This window comes from Balaenoptera musculus, chromosome 11, assembly GCF_009873245.2.
Source record: "Balaenoptera musculus isolate JJ_BM4_2016_0621 chromosome 11, mBalMus1.pri.v3, whole genome shotgun sequence".
Classification (NCBI taxonomy): Eukaryota; Metazoa; Chordata; class Mammalia; order Artiodactyla; family Balaenopteridae; genus Balaenoptera; species Balaenoptera musculus.
In genome coordinates, this window is record NC_045795.1 from 73,088,855 (window position 1) to 73,114,222 (window position 25,368).

Genomic DNA, 25,368 nt, shown 5'->3' on the forward strand with positions numbered 1-25,368 from the left:
GGGGAGAAGTGGATGGATTGGAGACATAATGTGGGAGTTGGACAGTCTCCAAACGGTGGTCCCCAAAGTCTGCTCCCTCTGTGGGTATCAGATGGTGCTTCAACCCAGGCAGAAGTTGGTGGGGTCCCTGGGGGTTGGACAGAGGCGTGGGCCTTACCTGGCTGTCTGCAGGTAGAGCACCGTGTTCTCACCCTCGTAGGTGCAGGAGGCTGTCACTCTGGTGACCAGGGAGGGCAGGCCGCTCAGCTTCGAGTAGCCATGTCCACCACAGGCCCTGCGGCACAGCTCAGCCCCCTGGATGCAGAAGTCCGACACCAAGGCCTTCATACCTGCGCTCAGTGCGTGAAGCTGCAAAAACAGGAAGGGGGTCAGGTGGCATAAGGGGCCCTTCAGTTACAACCATGCTTACCACTCACGGAGTGCCCACTGTATGCTGAGAACAGCTCTGTGAGATAAGAACTGTTTCCTCAGCTCACAACTTTATGAATGAGAAGACTGAGACTCAGGTTATGTGACTCACCCAAGGTCATACAAAGAGGCAGTGTTGCTGTAGGGGCAATAAGAACAAAGGAAAACTGTCTAGACCAGTGTCTCCAGGATCTTGGGAAGAGAGTGCTTCCTGGATTGGTCTCACCATAATCCAGGAGCTGTGGATTTTGCTGGCAGGCAGAGGTTTTGGAGAGCTTGTCTGTGAGGATGCAGGTCCACCATCAGCCCACTGCTCTGGGCTGTAGGAGGGGCTGCCAGGCAGCAGACCTGGTTTGAGTTTTTGGTTTTTGAAAGCCCTTACCCATCTTTCACACTTTCAAGTCCTTGGGAGGAAGGGTCATGTCCCTTAACCTCTCTGTGCTTCACTTTCCTCATCTGTAAAATGGGTATATAAATGGTGCCTGCTGTACAGTTGGAAGGATTACTGAAGCAATGCTTACAAAGCACAGAGCCTGGACAGACTAAATCTTAATGTATATGTAAGTCCACCATCCTTTATCTGAGAATCTTGGGTCCGGATGCGTTTTGGAATCAGAATATTTTTTGAATTTTAGAAAGGTAAAGCAGTGCCTTTAAGGTAGATTATATATAATACCCCTAGAGGAGTCCAGGGAGACCTTAGTGATCCAATGTATTAATATTTTCTGCTGCAAGATGTATTCACACTCAGTGGGATAAATCAGGTTAATTCAGGTCAAACTGTGCCACCAAATGAGTTCTAAATGACTTTTGGTTTTCAGAGCTTTCCAGGTTTCAAAGACACACCAGGGGGACTTCCCTGGTGGCGCAGTGGTTAAGAATCTGCCTGCCAGTGCAGGGGACACGGGTTCGATCCCTGGTCTGGGAAGATCCCACATGCCGCAGAGCAACTAAACCTGTGCGCCACAACTACTGAGCCTGTGCTCTAGAGCCCGCGAGCCACAACTACTGAGCCTGCGTACCACAACTACTGAAGCCCGTGCCTAGAGCCCCTGCTCCGCAACAAGAGAAGAGAGATTGGTTCAAGATGGTGGAGTAGAAGGACATGAGCTCACTTCTTCTTGTGAGAGCACCGGAATCACAACTAATTGCTGAACAATCATCAACAGGAAGACACTGGAACTCACCAAAAAAGATACCCCACATCCAAAGACAAAGGAGAAGCTGCAGTGAGATGGTAGGAGGGGCGCAATCACAATAAAATCAAATCCCATAACCGCTGGGTGGGTGAGTCACAAACTGGAGAATACTTATACCACAGAAGTCCACCCACTGGAGTGAAGGTTCTGAGCCCCACGTCAGGCTTCCCAATCTGGGGGTCTGGCAAAGGACCTGGGAGGAGGAATTCCCAGAGAATCAGACTTTGAAGGCTAGTGGGATTTGATTGCAGGACTTCGACAGGACTGGGGGAAACAGAGCCTCCACTCTTGGAGGGCACACACAAAGTAGTGTGCGCATCAGGACCCTGGGGGAAGGAGCAGTGACCCCATAGGAGACTGAACCAGACCTACCTGCTACTGTTGGAGGCTCTCCTGCAGAGGCGGGGGGTGGCTTGGCTCACCGCAGGGACAAGGACACTGGCAGCAGAAGATCTGGGAAGTACTCCTTGGCATGAGCCCTCACGGAGTCCGCCATTAGCCCCACCAAAGAGCCTGTAGCCTCCAGTGCTGGGTCGCCTCAGGCCAAACACCCAACAGGGAGTGAACTCAGCCCCACCCATCAGCAGACAAGTGGATTAAAGTTTTACTGAGCTCTGCCCACCAGAGCAACACCCAGCTCTACCACCGCCAGTCCCTCCCATCAAGAAGCTTGCATAAGCCTCTTAGATAGCCTCATCCACCAGAGGGCAGACAGCAGAAGCAAGAAGAACTACAGTCCTGCAGCCTGTGGAATGAAACCACATTCACAGAAAGATAGAGGACTGTACCAGATGAAAGGAACAAGATAAACAGAAAAACAGAAAAACAACTAAATGAAGTGGAGACAGGCAACCTTCCAGAAAAGAAATTCAGAATAATGACAGTGAAGGTGATCAAGGACCTCAGAAAAAGAATGGAGGCAAAGAGTTAAGATGCAAGAAATGTTTAAACAAAGACTTAGAAGAATTAAAGAACAAACACCTAGAAGAATTAAAGAACAAACAAATAGAAGATGAACAATACAATAACTGAAATGAAAAATAACTAGAAGGAATCAATAGCCGAATAACAAGGCAGAAGAACAGATAAGTGACCTGGAAGACAGAATGGTAGAATTCACTGCCACAGAACAGAATAAAGAAAAAGAAATGAAAAGAATTGAAGACAGCCTAAGAGACCTCTGGGACAGCCATTAAACACACCAACATTCGCATTTTAGGGGTCCCAGAAGGAGAAGAGAGAGAGAAGGACCAGAGAAAAATATGTGAGAGATTATAGTCGAAAACTTCCCAAACATGGGAAAGGAAATAGCCACCCAAGTCCAGAAGCACAGAGTCCCAGGCAGGATAAACCCAAGAGAAACATGCCAAGACACATAGTAATCAAATTTACAAAATTAAGGACAAAGAAAATTATTAAAAGCAACAAGGGAAAAACGACAAATACATACAAGGGAACTCCACATAAGGTTAAAAGCTGATTTCTCAGCAGAAACTCTACAGCCAGAAGGGAGTGACATGATATACTTAAAGTGATGAAAGTGAAGAACATACAACAAGATTTAACTCTACCCAGGCAAGGATCTCACTCAGATTCAATGGAGAAATCAAAAGCTTTACAGACAAGCAAAAGCTAAGCGAATTCAGCACCACCAAACCAGCTCTACAACAAATGCTAAAGGAACTTCTCTAAGTGGAAAACACAAAAGAAGAAAAGGACCTACAAACACAAACCCAAAACAATTAAGGAAATGGTAATAGGAACATACATATCGATAATTACCTTAAATGTAAATGGATTAAATGTTCCAACCAAAAAACATAAGCTTGCTGAATGGATACAAAAACAAGACCCATATATATATGCTGTCTACGAGAGACCCACTTCAGACCTAGGGACACATACAGACTGAAAGTGAGAGAATGGAAAAAGGTATTCCATGCAAATGGAAATCAAAAGAAAGCTGGAGTAGCAATACTCATATCAGATAAAATAGACTTTAAAATAAAGAATGTTACAAGAGACAAGGAAGGACACTACATAATGATCAAGGGATCAATCCAAGAAGGAGATATAACAATTATAAATATATATGCACCCAACATAGGAGCACCTCAATACATAAGGCAACTGCTAACAGCTATAAAAGAGGAAATCCACAGTAACACAATAATAGTGGGGAACTTTAACACCTCACTTACACCAATGGACAGATCATCCAGACAGAAAATTAATAAGGAAATACAAGCTTTACATGACACAATACACCAGATAGATTTAATTGATATTTATAGGACATTTCATCCAAAAACAGCAGATTACACTTTCTTCTCAAGTGCACACGGAACATTCTCCAGGATCACATCTTGGGTCACAAATCAAGCCTCGGTAAGTTTAAGAAAATTGAAATCATATCAAGCATCTTTTCTGACCACAGCACTGTGAGATTAGAAATAAATTACAGGGAATAAAACCCCATAAAAAACACAAACACATGGAAGCTAAATAATACATTACTAAATAACCAAGAGATCACTGAAGAAATCAAAGAGGAAATCAAAAAATACCTAGAGACAAATGACAACAAAAGCATGATGATCCAAAACCTATGGGATGCAGCAAAAGCAGTTCTAAGAGGGAAGTTTATAGCAATACAATCCTACCTCAAGAAACCAGAAAAATCTCAAATAAACAATCTAACCTTACACCTAAAGGAACTGGAGAAAGAAGAACAAAGAACACCCAAAATTAGTAGAAGGAAAGAAACATAAAGATAAGAGCAGAAATAAATGAAATAGAAACAAGGAAAACAATAGCAAAGACCAATAAAACTAAAAGCTGGTTCTTTGAGAAGATAAAATTGATAAACCTTTATCCAGACTCATCAAGAAAAAGAGGGAGAGGACTCAAATCAGTAAAATTAGAAATGAAAAAGGAGAAGTTACAACGGACACCGCAGAAATACAGCACATCAAAAGAGACTACTACAAGCAACTCTATGCCAATAAAATGGACAACCTGGAAGAAATGGACAAATTCCTAGAAGGTATAACCTTCTAAGACTGAACCAGGAAGAAATAGAAAATATAAACAGACCAATCACAAGTAATGAAATTGAAACTGTGATTAAAAATCTTCCAACAAACAAAAGTCCAGGACCAGATGGCTTCACAGGTGAATTCTATCAAACATTTAGAGACGAGCTAACACCCATCCTTCTTAAACTCTTCCCAAAAACTGCAGAGGAAGGAACACTCCCAAACTCATTCTACGAGGCTGCCATCACCCTGAGACCAAAACCAGACAAAGATATCACAAAAAAAGAAAATTACAGACCAATATCACTGATGAATATAGATGCAAAAATCCTCAACAAATTACTAGCAAACAGAATCCAACAACACATTAAAAAGATCATACACCATGATCAAGTGGGATTTATCCCAGGGATGCAAGGATTCTTCAATATACACAAATCAATCAATGTGATACACCATATTAACAAATTGAAGAATAAAAACTGTATGATCATCTCAATAGATGTAGAACAAACTTTTGACAAAATTCAGCACCCATTTATGATAAAAACTCTCCAGAAAGTGGGGATAGAGGGAACCTACCTCCACATAATAAAGTCCATATACAACAAACTCACAGCAAGCATCATTCTCAGTGGTGAAAAACTGAAAGCATTTCCTCTAAGATCAGGAACAAGACAAGAATGTCCACTCTCGCCACTATTATTCAACATAGTTTTGGAAATTTCAGCCACGGCAATCAGAGAAGAAGAAATAAAAGGAATCCAAATTGGAAAAGAAGAGTAAAACTGTCACTGTTTGCAGATGACATGATACTATACATAGAGAATCCTAAAGATGCCACCAGAAAACTACTAGAGCTAATCAATGAATTTGGTAAAGTTGCAGGATATAAAATTAATGCACAGAAATCTCTTGCATTCCTATACACTAACAATGAAAGATCAGCAAGAGAAATTAAGGAAAAAATCCCATTCACCATTGCAACAAAAAGAATAAAATACCTAGGAATAAACCTACCTAAGGAGGTAAAAGACCTGTACTCAGAAAACTATAAGACAATGATGAAAGAAATCAAAGATGACACAAACAGATGGAGAGATATACCATGTTCTTGGTTTGGAAGAATCAATATTGTGAAAATGACTATACTACCCAAAGCAATCTACAGATTCAATGCAATCCCTATCAAATTATCAATGGCATTTTTTACAGAACTAGAACAAAAACATCCTCAAATTTGTATGGAGACACAAAAGACCCCGAATAGCCAAAGCAATCTTGAGGGAAAAAAACGGAGCTGGAAGAATCAGACTCCCTGACTTCATACTATACAACAGAGCTACAGTAATCAAGACAATACCGTACTGGCACAAAAACAGAAATATCGATCAATGGAACAGGATAGAAAGCCCAGCGATAAACCCACACTCCTATGGTCAACTAATCTATGACAGAGGAGCCAAGGATATACAATGGAGAAAAGACAGTCTCTTCAATAAGTGGTGCTGGGAAAACTGGACAGCTATGTGTAAAGAATGAAATTAGAACACTCCTTAACACCATACACAAAAATAAACTCAAAATGGATTAAAGACCTAAATGTAAGGCCAGACACTATAAAACTCTTAGAGGAAAACATAGGCAGAACACTCTTGACATAAATCACAGCAAGATCTTTTTTGACCCACCTCCTAGAGTAATGGAAGTAAAAGCAAAAATAAACAAATGGGACCTAATGAAACTTAAAAGTTTTGCACAGCAAAGGAAACTATAAGCAAGATGAAAAGACAACCCTCAAAATGGGAGAAAATATTTGCACACGAATCAACAGACAAAGGATTAATCTCCAAAATATATAAGCAGCTCATGCAGCTCAAAATTAAAAAGGCAAACAACCCAATCAAAAAATGGGCAGAAGACCTAAATAGTCATTTCCCCAAAGAAGACATGCAGATGGCCAAGAGGCACATGAAAAGCTGCTCAATATCACTCCTTATTAGAGAAATGCAAATCAAAACTGCAATGAGGTCTATCACCTCACACCGGTTAGAATGGGCATCCTCAGAAAATCTACAAACAATAAATGCTGCAGAGGGTGTGGAGAAAAGGGAACCCTCTTGCACTGTTGGTGGGAATGTAAATTGATACAGCCACTATGGAGAACAGTATGGAGGTTCCTTAAATAACTAAAAATAGAGTTACCATATGATCCAGCAATCCCACTACGGGGCATATACCCAGAGAAAACCATAATTCAAAATGATACATGCATTCCAATGTTCATCGCAGCACTGTTTACAATAGCCAGGACATGGAACCAACCTAAATGCCCATCGTCAGACGAATGGATAAAGAAGATGTGGTACATATATACAATGGAATATTATTCAGCCATAAAAAGGAACGAAATTGGGTCATTTGTAGAGATGTGGATGGACCTAGAGACTGTCATACAGAGTGAAGTAAGTCAGAAAGAGAAAAACAAATATCGTATATGAACGCATATATGTGGAATCTAGAAAAACGGTACAGATGCACACATTTGCAAGGCAGAAATAGAGACACAGATGTAGAGAACAAACGTATGGACACCAAGGGGGGAAAGCGGGGTTGGGGGTGGTGTGATGAATTGGGAGATTGGGATTGACATGTATACACTAATATGTATCAAATGGATAACTAATAAGAACCTGCTGTATAAAATAAAATAAAATAAAATTCAAAAAAAAAAAAAAAAAGAGAAGCCACTGCAATGAGAAGCCCGCGCACCGCAAGGAAGAGTAGCCCCCGCTCGCCGCAACTAGAGAAAGCCCACGCGCAGCAACGAAGACCCAACGCAGCCAAAAATAAATAAATTAATAAATTTATAAAAACAAAAAAACACACCAGGGATTGTGCACCTGTGTTCTATACACTATCTGTGATCATTTCCTCTAACATGTTTGGAGCTTCCTGGGGGCCAGATGCAGGTGGATTTATATGTCAGGGTACAGTTCATCTGGGATGTTGGAAGTCTGCAGAGGGAGAAAGTGGAAAGAGCCCATGGGGGCAGGATTGGGGCTGCTTCCCAGTGGGAGGACCATTTCAGCCATGGTCCCAGCTCCTGTCCCCAAGAGAAAGCAGGTACCTCAGGCAGGAGACTGAAGTCTCTGTCCAAAATGGAACTGTAGGAGCGATGGAAGAATTCCAAGAGGCTGTTTGCCACGAAGTGGAATGCATAGGCCTTGGCCAGCGGAGGAAAGAGTTTCTGCTGCTGCGTCTGGTAGTCCAGGACTTTTGCCTCTGGGTCACTGAGGGGAAGAAAAGCAGAAGATTTGCTACCTGCCACATCCATCTTCCCATATCCCCAATGCCATAAAAGCCTTAAAAACGCACAGTTTTTTATAGCTCACTGCAAAATTTGACCTAGACTGACGTGACGCTAGTAATAATCTTAAAATTCCATCTAACATGAATATCCACACATTTCACTGTAGAAATATTGACATGTCTGCTTATGGGTGCTGCCCCTTGTGGAGGTTTACAGTATACGCACCGTATTAACCTGCTAAAAATCTGGAAAGTTCTGAATTCCAACAGATCTGGTCTCAAGGATTTTGGGTGAGAGGTTGTGGCCCTGAAGCCCTGATTATTTGAACCTTGACCTTTCACTGTCCAGGTGCATGTGCTGTGTGCTGGGAAATATGTGGAACCTAATCGATAACTCTGAGGCTGTGAACTTGGGTTGGATGGAATTCCAAGGTAGGGATTGCACCCGCCTTGTCCGTTGCTGTGTTCTCAGTGCTGGAGACTCTGTTCAGCATTAGGGGCCTTCGGTAACTATCTGTGGATTGAAATAGAGTGTGAATGTGAGACGCCTCCCGTGGCTGATGGGGAGAAACCTGGTGGCTCTTCTCTGGGCCAGCAGCCCCTCACCTGGGCATGTACTATTATAACCATCCCAGTCTTATGCAACCCAGAAGACTGGGCTCCGACAGGATATCGTTGGCAACACCTCCTTCCCAGCTCCCCTGTCCCCCAGAGAAGACTCCCTCAGCCCGGGATTCTGAAGCCAGGCTGGCTGAGGGTGATTTGGGTTTGCCAGTAAAGGACCCTGGGCTGAGGGCCTGGCATGCTCCACTGCGTTTCAGCCCTCACACCACCCTGGAAGAGCGTTTCTGTCACGCGCATTTAGTTGATGAGGCAGCTGAGGGACAAAGAGGTGGGGTGGCTAATCTAAGCTCCCACAGCTAGGAAGTGGCTGAGCTGAGGGCGGCCCCAGGTCTGCCTGGTGTTCGACCCTCAGTCCATTTTGCGTTAGGGAACTCTGTATCCTTGAGCCCATGGTGTGGAATACCACCAGACTCTTGAACCAGACATCCTCAAGTTCCAGTCCTGGTGATCTCACTCTTTCCTTTACAAGTGAGAAGACAGGCCCAGAGAGGGCAAAGGACTTGCCAAGGGGCACTTAGTAGAGTTGGGGCAAGAACTGCCAGGTTAAAGCTCGTCTCTGCACCATGAGTTCCGTCAGTTATGCTGTGTCCAGCCCCACCCTCTCTCCCTGTGCTCATGCTGCGGCCCCATATGCCCAGGCTCCAGTTTGCTGCATCCTGGATATGTGCCCATTTGGGACATATTTATCCTAAAAAATTATTTGTTTACCTAAAATTGAAATGTAACTGGCAGTCCTGTATTTTTGTTTGCTGAATCTGATAACCTTGTGTGTGTGTGTATGTGCGTGCACATGCGTGTGTACACATACTCACATTAAAGCAGAGGGTACAGTGAGCCCTTTGGTGCCATGGAGTAGACCTATTAGCCAGAACCACATACAACAAAATGGATGTAGACGTGGACACACCGTGGTCAGATGTTGGCAGTCACAACCAGACAGAATCAACTTCAGCCAAATACAGTCTGACGTGACAGCTGGGCTTTTCCAGACAGTCACTCACACCTGACAGAACAATCTCGGGAGCCACATTCACCCACAGCTTGGTGCCCAGCCGATCCAGATACACTCAGCCAGTCACAGCCATACCGTGACTGGATTGAAACAGTCCGAGTTTGTTGGACAGACTGAGTCAGATCTGGTGGTACAGGGCCGGAGACACAAGATCACACAGAGCCTGATGGGGCCAGGCACTGACAGACATAGGTTGGGCCAGCTGGTCAGCCTGGATTAGCGACAGCCAGATAGAGACCCCACAGACCAGATGGGCCAGGTCCAGGCGAATGTGTGTGCAAGGGGGGGTAACGTGTGCTCCCAGCACCCCACTCTGGCGGAGGGTTGGTGTCAGGGGGTAGGCACTGTGGGATGAGGTAGCCCGGGCCGCAGTGGCTCCTCAGGGCGCCCCTTGCCTGGGCCGGAGCCGGGATTGGCGGCGTATGACCGAGTAGCGGATGGCAATGACACAGGCCTTCTGCAGCAGTGGTATGACCTCGTCTGACAGTATGTCCACCCGCACCACCACCATGCTGAGGTAGTTGCTCTTTGCTGTTCCGAGCTTGATGTAGGTACCATCTGGCAAGACCTGGTAGACCAAGGACAGGCAGTGGGTCTGAGCCAGGGCTCCCCAGCCTTCCCCACACCCAGAACTGTGGTCCTCCATGCCCTGAAAGCACCACCGTCCTCAAACTGCTCACCCGGGATAGACACAGCCAGCCGCCAGCCAGAATGTGCTGGTATGGCCACACGGATTGTTAAAACTGAAACACTCCTGTGCTTGTTGCTAAATAGCCACTGCCCAGGTGTCTTGGTTCACTGCTCCTCTCCTGTGACACCCCAGACCTCCCCACAATCCACAGCGCCCCACATTTCCATGGTAATGCCTGGCAAAACGGAGACCTCCAGAACTTCCTCCAGCACTTGGCTGCTGGCTGTTCAGTGACTGGTTGTGTCCAGGCTGCGCTGTAGGTAGATATGCACATCACCCTCAGCCCATTCCTCTTCTCCTCAGATTGCCTTGCCACCCTACCCCATGATTGCTCTGCCACCCCATGAGGTGAGCATTTACCCATGAGAACTCTGAGGTTCGGAAAGGCCAAGTGACTGGCCCCAAATCACAAAGCTCCTAAGCTGGGGTTTTTCTCAGGTCTGTGGGACACCAGAGCCTCTCTGGGAGGGGTGCCCCAAACTCAGCTCTGTAGAGAAGGACCCAGAGGCAGCAGCAGCCTACGGGGTGCCTCTGTCCCCTCTCCAGGCAGTGCAGGCTTGCAGCCTCCCCAGGACCCCACCTTTGCAAAGCGGCTCAGCATGTTCTCCCTGGGGACGCGCACATGGTCCAGTTGCAGGAAGCCATTATCCGAGTGGTCAAAGTCCATCTTGGGCCCAATGTCTCCAACGGTGATTCCTAGGAGGAGATAGAGGTAGGAACGTCCATGAGTTGAGTGCTTGTGTGTTAGGTACCAACACCCACACTCCAGCTCATCTGAGCCTGCCAGCAGCCTGTGACATTGGGGTTATTATACCTGTTTGCAGGTGACCAAGCTGAGGTCAGGTGCTGAATCTTGCTCATAGTCATCCAGCCAGTTAGCGCCAGGTCTGTACAACTGGACCCCTCCCTGCCCAAGGGAGACATGCCCCAGTTTCTCCCATGGACCTCTGGGGCCCCAGGACAGGGAGGCCTGGTGGGGTCTCCTGGCAGGGGTCCTGGAGGAAGCAGCATGAGCTTACCTGGCAGTGGGCTGTGGTCCTCGAGACTCCGGATGGGCACAATAAAGGCATGCATGCCCTGCTGGGCTCCTGAGCAGATCAGCTGGGCCTGGACCAGGGCATGGGTGGCTGACCGTCCCACTGAGGATAGAGAGGTGAGAAGCCCAGCATGATCCCTGATGTACAGAGCAGGCAGGCTAACCTTCCCCATCAGGACCCTGGGTGTGGGCCTAGTCTGTGAGGAGGACCAGTGTGGTGGTATGGGAAGGGCAGGACACTCTGTGAGGCTGGAATGGGGCTTGGTTTGAACTACGTTGGAAGGTGTGGGTCAGGGGAGGATGCACGAGGAGCCTGGAGGACGAAGGGTGTTTTCTAGGGGAGCCGCACGGACAGGATATGCAAGGCAGAGGGAACAGGCTGCTCAGAAGCTTGAGGACTGGATTGGCTTGTTGGGGCCGGGCAGCGGAGGTGGTAGCAACCAGGGCAGCCAAGGGATGCTTGGTCAGGATACCCCTTGATTCATAAGGCCTTTACTCGTCCTTGGAAATGACTGGAACCATCCAAAGAGCTTTAATGTGAGTGTCTGGCTCTAGAATGCACTGGGTTGGTGGCTGGAGATACAGGGGGTTCTGTCTAAACGTCAGGTTTGTATAGGAACCACCCTACGATACACAGGCAGGGAAGGGAAGGCTAGGGAAGGCTCAAGGAGGCTGATGGAGATCTTGAGGGGACGAAAGCCCTCTATGCCCTCTGGCTGCTCTTTCTTCCAAAGGCAAAGCTTGACAAAGGCTATGGATTTTAATGAAATCACCCCAAATGGAGCAATCTGGAAAAGCTCTGCATCTTTTAAAACTTGGTCCTACTACAGTCTTCTGACTGAAGTGTGTGCTCTTGAGTCATTTTCTTTGGAATCAAGGAGACAGGATTTTTATATCATAGCTGCTGGGGTACGTATATCAGGATCTGTGGTCAGAACATGGGTCCCAAGTCATAGGGAGATGTGTGCATTGCTGCCCACCCTAGCAGACGGGCACCTTTGAGACCTCAAAAAGTCCCTGTTCACAAAGAGGGGGAACTACCCCCAAAGAGCCAAACAAATCTAGCAGTGACTTGCAAAGGGCACTGTGAAATAAACAAGCTTTTTTTTTTTTTTGTCCTCAAAAACTTATTAATGACTCTCTCTGCCATCAACCTAATAATATGAATACAGATAGCTAGCATTTACCAAAATCCAGGTGGTACCGCCCCTGTGCTGGTGCTTTCCAGTCTTTGCAGGGCAGGTATGCTGAAGTCCCATTTTCCAGAAAAGGAAACTGAGGCTCAGAGAACGGAGTGATGTGCTCAAGGTCACTGGCCTGAACGAGGCAGAGCCCGGATCTGAACCCTGCCTGATTTCAAAGGCTGGTTTCTTTTTTTCTGCAGTTTTGTCAGTGGTCATTGATCACCACGCCCCACCTCCCGGCCCCGAGCATCGCTCTCTTATTTCTCTGGCCTGCCTCTCCACTTCTCTCTCCTTCTCTCAATCTTTCTCCCTCTCTGCTTGTCTCTCACCTCTCCCTCTCTCTCTTTCTGCTTTAGTTGGACTCCTCACACTTGTTGTAATTTTTTTTCCATATAAGTGTTCACCTAATGTGTCCCCAAGTGCCACAGATGTGTCCTCAGAGATGTATTCTCAAATCAGAGGAAGAGGGCCCTGGCGGAACCCTGCTCCTTGGGGCTTGGCAAATCACTGAGACTCTGGGAAGCGCGGTGGGTGTGGCCTGCACCTGGTGGCCACAGGGGGTGGTGTGGCACCAGTGGCTTGATTGGCGCTGGGGGTGGGCCTGAGCCTTTCTGAGTGTCTGGAGCAGGGGAAGGGAGGGACGGTTTTCTCATTGACTGTACCCTGTGTGCTGGCTGGTGGCAATCTTAATCATTAACTTGGGAGGTGAGAGGAACAGGGGCTGTGGCGAGTGCTGTGTGTGGAGGGTGTGGGGGCAGTGTGCATGTGAGAGAGACCTTGACCGTCAGCCCCCAAAGTTTGGGTCAGTTTCCTCAGCTATTTCAAAGTTCCCTTGGCGGCCTTTCAGCCACTCACTGATGAAATTCTTCATATCCCACCTGTTTTACTACATAAGGACCTGGGGCTCAGGGAGACATATTCACTTGCCCAAGGTCACCAGCCTAGAACAGGGAATCAATCTGAGGTCTGTTGGACATCAAAGTCAGTGCTATTCTGCTGTCCAGCTTTGTTCTCCTTGGGGGCAGATGGCGGGGGGGTGGGGGGATGAAGGGATACTATACTCACGGTCCCCAGGCCACCATTTGATGGCAGTCAGCGTGGGGCTGTGCACCACAAACTCCTGGGTGGCTGCATCGTAGGTGGCTTCAGTCTCCAGGCCCTGAAGATATGTCCCTGGGCATCAAGGAGGGGAGTTAGACACTGGGCCAGGGTCGGAATCTCACCAGGGGAGCAGTGTCTGGGTTGGCCTGGAGCTGCCAGGCATCAGCGCAGTATGGAGTCGGGGTGGCTCCCAGCTGTACTCACAGGCATTTCTCTCCTTTCACCGGTGGGCTCTTTGGGGGACACATGGCCAGCCCATGATAGGGAATGGTGGCTGACATTTCCAGAAGGAACACCTTGCCTCACCACTAGCTCATACAATATGTTCGTGTAAATTAGAAAAAATCACCCCCTCCTCAAGACCTTTAACTGCCACCTGCTGTAACATCTTCATATTAAATATATAAATCTATGACTAGTGAGATGTGAATGGGCCCTCTGGAACTGTGCAGTGCACACCTGTACACTGCACGCAGCAGCCCTGGCTCACCGTGCCCCAGTTCCGTCTGGGCGTATGTCGCGAGGATCTGTAACTTGTTGCAGAGTGGGTCCCACTTGGCAATCTGCTCCTCTGAGCCCAGGCTCCTGAGGGCTTTCTGGAAGACGAATTGTAACGCTAAGCCCAGATCTCCAGAGAGGCTTCTGCAGGGGAGAGACACAGTGGTTGAACAGCCCATTGGAGACAAGGACCCAGGTACCCTCAGGCTGGCAGGGTGCAGGAGGGAAGGGGCACCTGATATCCTTGTTTCCCAACAAGTAGTACCTTTGTTGGGGAAAATAGCTCATGGGCTGGGTTTTCTGGGGGGTCCCAGGTGAATTCCTCTCTGGTGGGGTTGCCCTGGGAGTGAGCACCTGTTAGCATAATATAATTCACGACTGTCTTCAGACCAGCCCAGGCGCTGTGCTAACATCTGGATGTGGAATTTCTTCTTAATGGCGGCTTCATAACGTTCATTCTGGGTCATGAAATAATTATCCTTCAGGCTAAGCTCTGGGTCACTGTGGATGATGCTTTCTGTCAGGGACAGAGAACAGAGGGCTTAGAGTCCTGGGTGAGGTTCCTGGTACCTTCGAATCTTCCCATCCACTTGCCTCATGGATGTGGAAAGGAAGTCAGACATTGCTGTCATTTTACAGATGCAATGAATGAGGTCCAGAGGTGGCAGAGTGACATGCCCAAGGTTACAAAGCTATGTGCAGTGGAAGAATAAGGACTCCATCCAGGTCTTCTGCTGCCTAGGACTCTTCTATCCCTCAGATGGGCTCAGGGAATATTGACATGTTAAAGATGCCTTCATAGTCCAAAAGAATGAATCTCTAATAGTGGAACTTTGAGAGCAGAGTTTGTTATTTGAAGGTGGGACTGCTATTGAGGGACTCTTCTTCCAAGAGAAGCATATGGGCACAAAGCAGATGCTCCATTCCCCAGCCTCCTCTTACCGACTTTCCTCCGGAGTGCGGTGTTCTGGGCCCCTCCGTCAAGGATGTTGGTGAGCTCTTCCACGTTGAAGGACTGCACGTGCCTCTCGCTCTCTATGTCAGGGTGCACTTGCCTGCTCCAGGTGTCCCCCATTGACACTCGGTGCACTGGACTGCCCATCCTAGCCCGGGTCTGCCTGGTGTCCGAGAAGAGAGACTTCTGGCCTGGGTGCTCTGAGCCTTGGGCTGTGCTAAGAACCTGTGTGCAGGAGGAACTGCCCAGGGCTGAGTTGTCAGCTGAGGCCTGCTTTGGAGGAAAGCAACCTCCCTTAAATGCTCGTGTGCCACTCCACCCCCGCACTCTCCCCTGTGGCCCTTGGCTGTGTACCAGGCATGCAGTAACTTCATACTGTTCTTCAGTGAACAGTAGTTCAGCGCGTTCTAGCCAAGATTTGGACAGGGTCTGATTACCTGGGGGAAATTCTCACATAAAGTCAGTGAAGGTCACGTACGAAGAAATTCATGTTAGAGAGGTTAAATGCATGGCCTCTAGCTGCACAGCTACTGCTGGCCAGGAGTTGGACCGGGTCCGGCCACGGAACACATGCTCTGTCCATGCTACAGCCGCACCTGGGGGGCTAAGCCCCAGGCTCGTTTGGCCCATTTCCGTGAGCCTTGAGGGGTACTGCGGAGCTGAGGGGAGGAAGCTTGCCCCTTGCCTGTGCCATGTTCCCCCGGGAGCCCTGTGTGTCCTCCACAGCCACGGTGGGCCCTGCGTCCTTCACAGCAAACCCTCAGCCTCTCAGAGCCCCTGTTTCCCCACAGCACGGCGACCAGCAGGTAGAGTCCGTTCTACTTCTCGAGTCTCTCAGATCCATTTGTTCCATCCATTCCCTTGGCTACCACCTAGGCCACCTTCGTCGCTCACCTGGCCTCAGTGCCTCTCATCTGTTCTTCTGGCTGCCAGGGTGAGCTCTTAGACTGCAGCCACATTGTTGACCTCGTACCCTGCTGGGAGTCTGGTCCTTGGGGCTGGCTGTTTGTTGTATGGAGTCCACGCCCTCTGCCATCTCACCACCTCTCGCCCCTTGCCCTGTATCCACCCACTGCGCCTACCCAGGCCTCCTCTCCCTCTCCTCCTGCCCTTGGCCCCTACTGTTTCCCCTGGTGTTCCTAGTGAGCCCCAGCCTCCAGGGCCACCTCCTCTAAGAAGCCTTCCCTATGGCAGTGCCCCCTGGGGGAACCGAGCAGGCCTTCGGTGCCCCCACTGGGTGCTGTTAGAGTGGACAATAAGGAATGATTCCTCATTCACTCGAATGTCCCTCTCCCAAGGCAGTGAGTGCCTGGGGGGCCAGCTCTGCTTTTGTGGGGTCCCAAGAGCCTGCAGGTGGCCACTATTTTGATTCCTGTTCTTCTTCACCACAGCCCAGCAGATACACTGCTGTTATTATAACTATTTTACAGAGAGGACAGGAGCCTCGGGAAGAGAGGAGACTTTGTAAGGTCACGCAGCCACACGTACAATAGCAAATGGGATTCTTCCACAGGCTTACAAACCGACACCCCTAAGTGGGCAACAGGGCTGTGGGATGCTGACAAAGGGCCTGGCACATTCAAGGAGCCCCCGTCATCTGCCCCCTGGATCCCTGCAAGGCCTTCTAGCCTGTCTCCTCTCTTCCTGCCTCTCCCTCCTGCGCTCTAACTGCTGCTGCGTCCTTGCTGTGCTCCAACACCCGGGCCTCGGCCCTCACCCTCCAGCCTCTAGAGGCCAGGGCTGTGTGCTGTGCCCGGAACACTCCTTCCCCGATGTGCCCATGGCTCCCTCACTACCTCTGCAAGTCCTCGTCAGTGCCACCTTCTCAGTGAGGCCCACCTGAGCACCCTCTTTAAAATCCCAAGCCCCTTCCCCCAGCATTCCCAGACCCCTCACTCTGCTCTACTTTTTCTCTTTTCACTTATCGTAACATAATTTGCTCATTTGCTCTGTTTTTGTTTATTGCTGTGTCTACCTACTTAAAGGTAAACTCCAAGAGGGCCAGGATCTTTGCCACATTCGTGCTGTGGCTCTCACACTTAGCACAGGGCCTGGCTCACAGGTAGCGTCTAGGAAATAGGGGTCGAATGGAAGAAAGCAGCTCTCAGAGTCAGTAGGAGTTGCGGGGAGGGTGCCGTCCTCACGAGTCTCCCAGCCCCTCCCCGGCCCCATGGCCCCGTTCACCTGACTCACCTCTGTCCTGTGCCTGCACAGTCGGCCTGGCCTGGTCTCTAGCTGCAGGCCTAGGCCTCTCACGGGTGGCCCGGCCCCTTTCTCCTCCCCTGGAGGGGCTGGACCACAGAAGACTGAAGGCGCTGCCTGGCAGGCCCTCGGCTCCCAGCTGTCCCTGGTTGAGCTCATTGCATGTACTCTCCTGTCCTGCTGCCTCCCTCTGGTGTTTGTGACCGTGCTGTGCCTGCCGGGGCTACCCTGGGAGATTGCTAGGAGGGTGTGAAGCAGGCTGGATAGCTCAGCACGAGGCTGGCTGGGCAGCTTAGTGAGTGCCAGCTACTGAGCCTCTGTCTCTCCCTTTCTCTGCCTGCCTATCCGGCCCGCCTCCCAGAGCCTGGTGCTGGTCAGATGTACACACACATTCACTCTGCAGAAAGAAACACCACAGGCCCCCACCTGGAGTCCAGAGACCTGGGTTCAAATCCTGGAGGTATGACTCTGAGTTACTTCACCTCTCTAAGCTTCACTTCCCTTAACTATAACTCACAGGGTATGAAGGAAAGCTCTTGATAAACTGTAAAGCCCCAAGCATTTGTAACTTGAGAGTATTACTGTTTTCTTAGCTCTCCATAAGAGAATTTCTTAATTCCCAGGAGTGATGTTTAATGGTAGAATTTCCCATTCTGTGGCAGGGTGCTGGTGAGAGATCTGTGGGCAGGTGTGTGAGGGTTTGGGTCGCACAAGATGCACTGATTTGGTTACGCGTCAATATTTATTTTTGAATGTCCACAGTGATCTAAGCACTGGGGCACAGCAGGAAGCCCAAACCACAGAAAACAAAACTATACTAGTCCCCTGCCCTCGGGAACCTTCCAGGCTGGGGTCAGGGGGGCTGCTGGAGAGACAGATCATCACAGTAGGAATGGGCAGGAAAACCTAGCGGGATACTCACAACCACTTCTAATGAACTTATAACTTTTTTGAACTTAAAACCTTCTTGCCCTCTCTTCCTGTTACCGAGGTCCCCAGGGCCTTCCCGCTTTACCTGTCCAGCTCCTGTGTCTTTTCGTCTCACTACAATGTCACACTCTTTTGGGAAGTCACCCCAGTCTGGATTAGAAGCTCCTGGCCTTGCTTTCTTAGCTCCAAGCTTTTGCGCGTTATGGTGTAATAAAATGTATAGATTTGGTCTTTGTCCCTGGTTCCTGGCACAGAGCTCCTAAAAAAATCCTTGTAATCTGCTGAGTGATAAGACTGTCTTTTTTGTCTGTGGCTGGGGGCCCACACATAGCTTCGGGATGGGGGCTTGTTGCCAGGAAGACCAAGCCTTAATTCGAGGGTTGGAACTTTCAATGCCCCACCCCACCCCGCCAGTCTCCAGGGAAGGAGAGATGCTGGAGATTGAGTTAATCACCAGTGGTCAATGATTTAATCAATTATACCTACATAATGAAGCCTCGATAAAAATCCCTAAACAACAAAACAAGACAAAACAAAACAAAACAAAATCCCCAAACAGTGGGGTTTGGGGAGCTTCTGAGTTGGTGAACACATAGAGGTGCTGGGAGGGTGGCCTCCCAGCCATATCTTGTCCTATACATCCCTCCCAATGGCTGTTCCTGAGTTGTGTCCTTTCTAATAAACCGGCAAATGCAAGTAAGTGCTTTCCTGAGTTCTGTGAGTCATTCTGGCAAATTATTGAAGCCGGGGTGGGGGTTATGGGAACCCCTGAATTTATAGCTGGTAGGTCAGAAGTACTGAGATTTGCAATTGTTGTGTGAAGTTGGGGGGGTCTTGTAGGACTGAGCCCTAAACCTGTGGGGATCTGCGCTAACTCCAAGAGTTAGTGTCAGAATTGAATTGTTGGACATCCAGTGTTGGGGAGTCAGAGAATTGCTTGTTGTTGGAGTGGGAAGACTACACGTTTGGTGTCACAAGTAGTGGTGGAAAGAGACAACACACCCTTCGTATGCCCACAACAGTGGTGGCTATTTTTTCCTTTAATTATTGGTTTTTGTCTAAATCACCGGTGAAAGCAAGAACTGTGTTGTTCTTGGTCACCAATGCAGTCCCAGCCCCAGCCCCAGCCTAGGGCCTGGCCTGGGGTAGGCACTCAGCAAGTATTTGGTGGATGAATAAATAAACAAAGGTTGGCAGGAGCCATCAGGATTCTCTATCCCAAGGGCATGGCCATGCTTGGGGAAGGACTCTGGAATTTTGGCACTTTTTTTTTTTAATTTGGTATTGACTCTTTTCTGCTTGAATTTTTTTCCTTTATTTACTGTTTTAATTGAAGTATAGTTGATTTACAATGTTGTGTTAGTTTCAGGTTACAGCAAAGTGATTCAGTTATACATATATATGTATATATGTATGTGTGTGTGTATATATATATATAAATCTATTCTTTTTCAGATTCTTTTCCATTATAGATTATTAAAAATATTGAATATAGTTCCCTGTGCTATACAGTAAACACTTGTTGGTTATCTATTTCATATATAGTAGTGTGTTTATGTTAATCCCATACTCCTAATTTATCCCTCCTTCTCTTTCCCCTTTGGTAACCATAAGTTTGTCTACTATGTCTGTGAGTCTATTTCTGTTTTGTAAATAAGTTCATTTGTATCATTTTTTTTTTTTTTAGTTTCCACATATAAGTGATATCATATGATATTTGTCTTTCTCTTTCTGACTTACTTCACTTAGTATGATAATCTCTAGGTCCATCCATGTTGCTGCAAATGGCATTATTTCATTACTTTTTACGGCTGAGTAATATTCCATTGTATATATGAACCACATCCTCTTTATCCACTCATCTGTCAATGGACATTTAGGTTGCTTCCATGTCTTGGCTATTGTAAATAGTGCTGCTACAAACACTGGGGTGCATGTATCTTTTCAAATTACAGTTTTCTCTGGATATATGCCCAGGAGTGGGATTGCTGGATCATGTAGTAACTCTATTTTTAGTTTTTTAAGGAACCTCCATACTGTTCTCCATGTGGCTGCACCAATTTACGTTCCCACCAACAGTGTAGGAAGGTTCCTTTTTCTCCACACCCTCTCCATCGTTTATTATTTGTAGACTTTTTGATGATGGCCATTCTGACTAGCATGAGGTGGTACCTCATTGTAGTCTTGATTTGCATTTCCTTAATAATTAGCAATGTCAAGCATGTTTTCCAGTGCCTGTTGGCCATCTGTATGTCTTCTTTGGAGAAATGTGTATTTAGGTCTTCTGCCCACATTTTGACTGGGTTGTTTGTTTTTTCGATATTGAGTTGTATGAGCTGTTTGTTTCTTTTGGAAATTAATCCCTTGTTGGTTGCATTGTTTGCAGATATTTTCTGCCATTCCATAGGTTGTCTTTCAGTTTTGTTTATGGTTTCCTTTGCTGTGCAAAAGTTTTAAGTTTAATTAGGTCCTATTTGTTTATGGCACTTTTTTAAAAGGTGAGGGTTGGTGTGTGTGCACATGCACGTGTCCACCCTATTTGTACTTACTTGCATGCCCCGACCTGAGATCCAGTCCTCTAATCCCAAAGCTGGATTCCTCTGGGACTAAAAAAGCTGTATACCCAGCTACATTTCCGAAGTGATCCTGGCCTTTCTGCTTCCTCTCCTGGTCCTTCCTGACGGCTCCTGCCATCCTGTGCCCTTCAGGAACTCAAGTTGTTAATATCCCAGCAGCTTAGAAGGCTCCCCTTACGTGTTCCTTCAGTGAAAGAATTGCTCTGTAATGTGAACGATTTTCCTCTCTCCCCATGTTTCTGCTCTAAAATTTGGCTTGTCTTATTCATGCTTAGCATTAGTATTTGTACACCCCTATCCATCATTCCCTGGACAGATATTTTTGGAGTATCTGCAGTGGATTGGGCACTGCTTTGAGTGGGACCCAGAGGGGAACCTGGCCTCGGTGAGTGGGGTGGGGTGTTTATAGTTTCCCTCACTTCCCTTGCATAACAACCCTGGAAAGTAGGATGCAGCTCCCCATTTTGCAGGGGAGGAAACAAGTTCGGAGAGGTTGTCACTTGCCCAGGTTTGCACAATAAGTAGATTACAGAGCTGGAATTTGAACCAGGTCTTTTGATGGTAAAGACTGTCTCTTAACCCATTTGTGCAAGGTTGGAAAAGAAGTCAGGAGACACAGGCCTCCTGTCCTGGCAGGACTTCTGAGAAGTGCTGACTCTGGGCAGGTGCCCTCCCTTCTTGGGTCTCTGCTTCCCCATCTGTAATGTGGAGTGTTTGCTGACTGAGGGGCCTCACAGCTGTCCACCATATCCCCAAGGTAGCACCCAGCTTGTGTCCTGAGGAAGGAGCAGGATCCAAACTCTGAGACATCACCTAGCAGATCCTGCTGGGACTGGGGGGCCTGGACCCTTGGGTCTCCTGTTGCTGTTGGCAATGGCCATACACAAGGTGGTGGCTTCAGGGAAGGTGGCCTTGACCCTACTGTTTGGAGGGGAAAGTTCTGGGTTCCAACCTGGCTCTGCCGAGGATTTATGCTATTACTGACTACGGGAAATTACTTAATTTCTCTCTGCCATAGTTTCCACATATTGATTGTCTTGAGACAAAGCTCTTGATTTTTTAAATGTGTATTTTATTATGTGTTTCAAGTGTACGTCATTATAATTTGACATCTGTGTACAATACAAAGTGACCACCCCCAAAAGTCTAGTTACCATCAGTCACTATACAATTAACCCCCTTTACCCCTTTGCTCACCCCCGCAGCCCCCTACCCTTCTGGTAACCGTTGATCTGTTCTCTGAATCTGTAGGTTTGTTTGTTTCGTGTTTTGTTTTAGATTCCACATATGAGTGAAATCATATGGTATTTGTCTTTGTCCTTCTGACTTATTTCACTTAGTATATACCCTCAAGGTCTATCCATGTTTCCACAAATGGCAGGATTTCCTTCTTTTTTATGGCTGAGTAGTATTTTATTGTATACAGATATACCACATCTTCATTATCCATTCATCCATTGATGGACACCTAGGTTGTCTCCCATATCTTAGCTATTGTAAATAATGCTGCAGTGAACATAGTGGGGCATATATCTTTTCAAATTAGTGTTTTCGTGTTCTTCAGATAAATACCCAGAAGTGCAATAGCTAGATCATATGGTAGTTCTAGCCTTAATTTTTTGAGGAATCTCCATACTGTTTTCCATAATGGCTGCACCAATTTACAATATGACCAACAGTGTGTGAAGGTTCCCTTTTTTCCACACCCTCTCCAGTACTTGTTATTTCTTGACTTTTTGATAATGGCCATTCTAACAGGTGTGAGGTGATATCTCATTGTGGCTTTTATTTGCATTTCCCTAATAAATAGTGATGTTGACCATCTTTTCATGTGCCTGTTGGCCATCTGTATGTCTTCTTTGGAAAAGTGTCTATTCAAGTCCTTTGCCTATTTCTAAATCAGGTTGTTTGTTTTGTTGTTGTTGAGTTTTATGAGTCCTTTATCTATTTTCAATATAACCCTTTGTTGAATATATGATTTGCAAATATCTTCTCCCATTCAGTTAGATGGCCTTTTAGTTTTGTTGATAGTTTTCTTCACTGTGCAGAAGCTTTTCAGTTTGATGAAGTCCCATTTGTTTATTTTTGCTTTTGTTTCCCTTGCCTTTGGAGTCAGATCCACAAAAAACATCGCTAAGACTGATATTAAGAAGCTTACCACCTATGTTTCCTTATAGGAATTTTATGGTTTCAGATCTCACATTCAATTCTTTAATCCACTTTGAGTTAATTTTTTTGTATGTAAGATAGTGGTCTCATTTCATTCTCTTGAATATGGCTGTCCAGTTTTCCCAACAGCATAATGAAGAGACAGTCCTTTCTCCATTGTGTGTTCTTTGCTCCTTTGTTGTAAATTAATTGTCCATATATGTGTGGGTTTATTTCTGGGCTCTCAATTCTGTTGCATTGACCTGTGTGTATGTTTTCATGCCAGTACCATGCTGTTTTGATTACTATAGCTTTGTAGTATAGTTTGAAATCAGAACGTGTGATACCTCCAGCTTTGTTCTTCTTTCTCAAGATTGTTTTGACTATTTGGGATCTTTTGTGGTTTCATACACATTTTAGAATTATTTGTTCTAGTTCTGTGAAATATGCCATTGGAATTTTGATAGAGATTGCATTGAATCTGTAGATTGCTTTGGGTAGTATGGACATTTTAACAATATTATCAATAATTATTCCCACCTGTGAGCATGGAATATTTTTTCATTTGTGTCTTCTTCAATGTCTGTCATCAGTGTCTTATAGTTTTCAATGTACAGGTCTTTTACCTCCTTGGTTAAATTTATTCCTAGATGTTTTATTCTTTTTGATGCAATTGTAAATGGGATTATTTTCTTAATTTCTCTTTTTGATAGCTTGTTTCTTTATAAATGATTTATCCACGACCTTTACTATATGTTTACCTTTTCCAGTGAGAATGTTACTTTCATATGTTTTCTTATTATTAATTAGTGCCTTTTCTTTTCAGTCTAAAGAAGTCCTTTTAACATTTCTTATAAGGCTGGATTAGTGGTGATGAACTCCTTTAGTTATTACTTATCTGGAGAACTTTTACTCTCTCCTTCAATTCTGAATTATAACCTTGCCAGGTAGAGAATTCTTGGTTTGAAATTTTTTTCTTTCAGCCCTTGAAATATGTCATGCCAGTCCATTCTGGCTTGTAAATTTTCTGCTGAAAAATCTGCTAAAAGCCTTATGGGGTTTCCCTTGTACATAATAAGTTGTTTTTCTCTTGCTGCTTTTATTCTTTCTTTATCCTTAACTTTTACCATTTTAATTATGTTGTGTCTTGGTGTGGGTTCCCTTTGGGTTCCTCTTATTTGGAATTCTGTGGGCTTACAGGACTTGGATGTCTGTTTCCTTCCTCAGATTAGGGAAGTTTTCAGCCATTATTTCTTCAAATATTTTTTCTGGCCCTTTCTCTCTTTTTTTCTGGGACTTCTGTAATGTGAATATTATTCTACTTGATGTTGTACTAGAAGTCCCTTAAGGTATCTTCACTTTTTAAAACTCATTTTTCATTTTGCTTCTCTTTCTAGGTAATTTCCTTTGCTTTGTCTTCCAGCTCACTGATTCATTATTCTACTTCATCCAGCCTGCTGTTGAACCCCTCAAGTGTATTTTTCCCAGTTCATTTATAACTTCTTTGGTACTTTGTTATATTTTCTCTTTGTTGAAGTTCTTATTGTGTTCTTCCATTTTTGTCCTGAGATTGGTGAACATCTTTTTTTTTTCTTTTTTGGCTGCATTGTGTCTTCATTGCTGCACGTGGGCTTTCTCTAGTTGAGGTGAGCGGGGGCTATTCTTCGTTGAGGTATGTGGGCTTCTCATTGCGGTGGCTTCTCTTGTTACAGAGCATGGGCTTTAGGCGCGTGGGCTTCAGTAGTTGCAGCACGTGGGCTCAGTAGTTGCGGCGCATGGGCTCTAGGGCACGCAGGCTTCAGTAGTTGTGGCACACGGGCTCAGTAGTTGTGGCTTGTGGGCTCAGTAGTTGTGGCACATGGGCTTAGTTGCTCCACGGCATGTGGGATCTTCCCAGACCAGGGATCAAACCCGTGTCCCTTGAACTGGCAGGTGGATTCTTAACCACTGCGCCACCATGGAAGTCCCGGTGAGCATCTTTCTGATTATTACTTTAAACTGTTTATCAGATAGTTTGTTTACCTCCATTTTATTCAGATCTTTTTTGGGGGGATTTATCTTATTCTTTGGTTTGGAACATGCTCCTTTGTCTTCTCATTTTGCCTGACTATATGTGTTTGTCTGTATGTATTAGGCAAAACAGCTACCTCTCCCAGTCTTGAAGGAGTGTTCTTGTGTAGGAGATGATTCGTGGGGCCCAGATGCACAGTCCCTGTGGCCACCAGTACCAGCCACTCAAGGGGGTGTCCCTCATGTGGCAGGGCTGGAGCTGCTATGTAGTGTGGGCAGGGCAGGACACTGTATACTCGCCTGGCCAGGTTGTGGCTTGGCAGCTGCACAGTGTAGGCTGGGCTTGGGGTGCTCAAGACACTGCTGCATGGGGAGGGCAGGGTACAGTTCCTTCAATGTTTGGGAAATTCTGTGTTTAAATAATTTCTTTATCAACTTTGGTGC

The 25,368-nt window shown here is 46.4% G+C and overlaps 1 protein-coding gene across 3 annotated transcripts in view; it reads right to left on the reverse strand.

The window, feature by feature from the left end:
* The window catches only part of ACOX2 (acyl-CoA oxidase 2), a 35,652-nt gene extending 18,317 nt beyond the window's left edge, over positions 1-17,335 (reverse strand). The window contains exons 1-10 of one of the 3 annotated variants that reach the window (XM_036869301.1): positions 17,252-17,335; positions 15,046-15,299; positions 14,458-14,620; positions 14,096-14,247; positions 13,570-13,677; positions 11,304-11,423; positions 10,865-10,980; positions 9,989-10,161; positions 7,776-7,938; positions 158-348 (exon numbers count right to left, since the gene is read on the reverse strand). In XM_036869301.1, coding sequence (XP_036725196.1) covers positions 158-348; positions 7,776-7,938; positions 9,989-10,161; positions 10,865-10,980; positions 11,304-11,423; positions 13,570-13,677; positions 14,096-14,247; positions 14,458-14,620; positions 15,046-15,205 — 1,346 coding nt within the window. In that variant the 5' untranslated portion in view covers positions 15,206-15,299; positions 17,252-17,335. The remainder of the gene's footprint in view (positions 1-157; positions 349-7,775; positions 7,939-9,988; positions 10,162-10,864; positions 10,981-11,303; positions 11,424-13,569; positions 13,678-14,095; positions 14,248-14,457; positions 14,621-15,045; positions 15,300-17,251) is intronic. The other 2 variants (XM_036869303.1, XM_036869302.1) reach the window with 2 other exon arrangements.
* Positions 17,336-25,368: the final 8,033 nt, after the last annotated feature.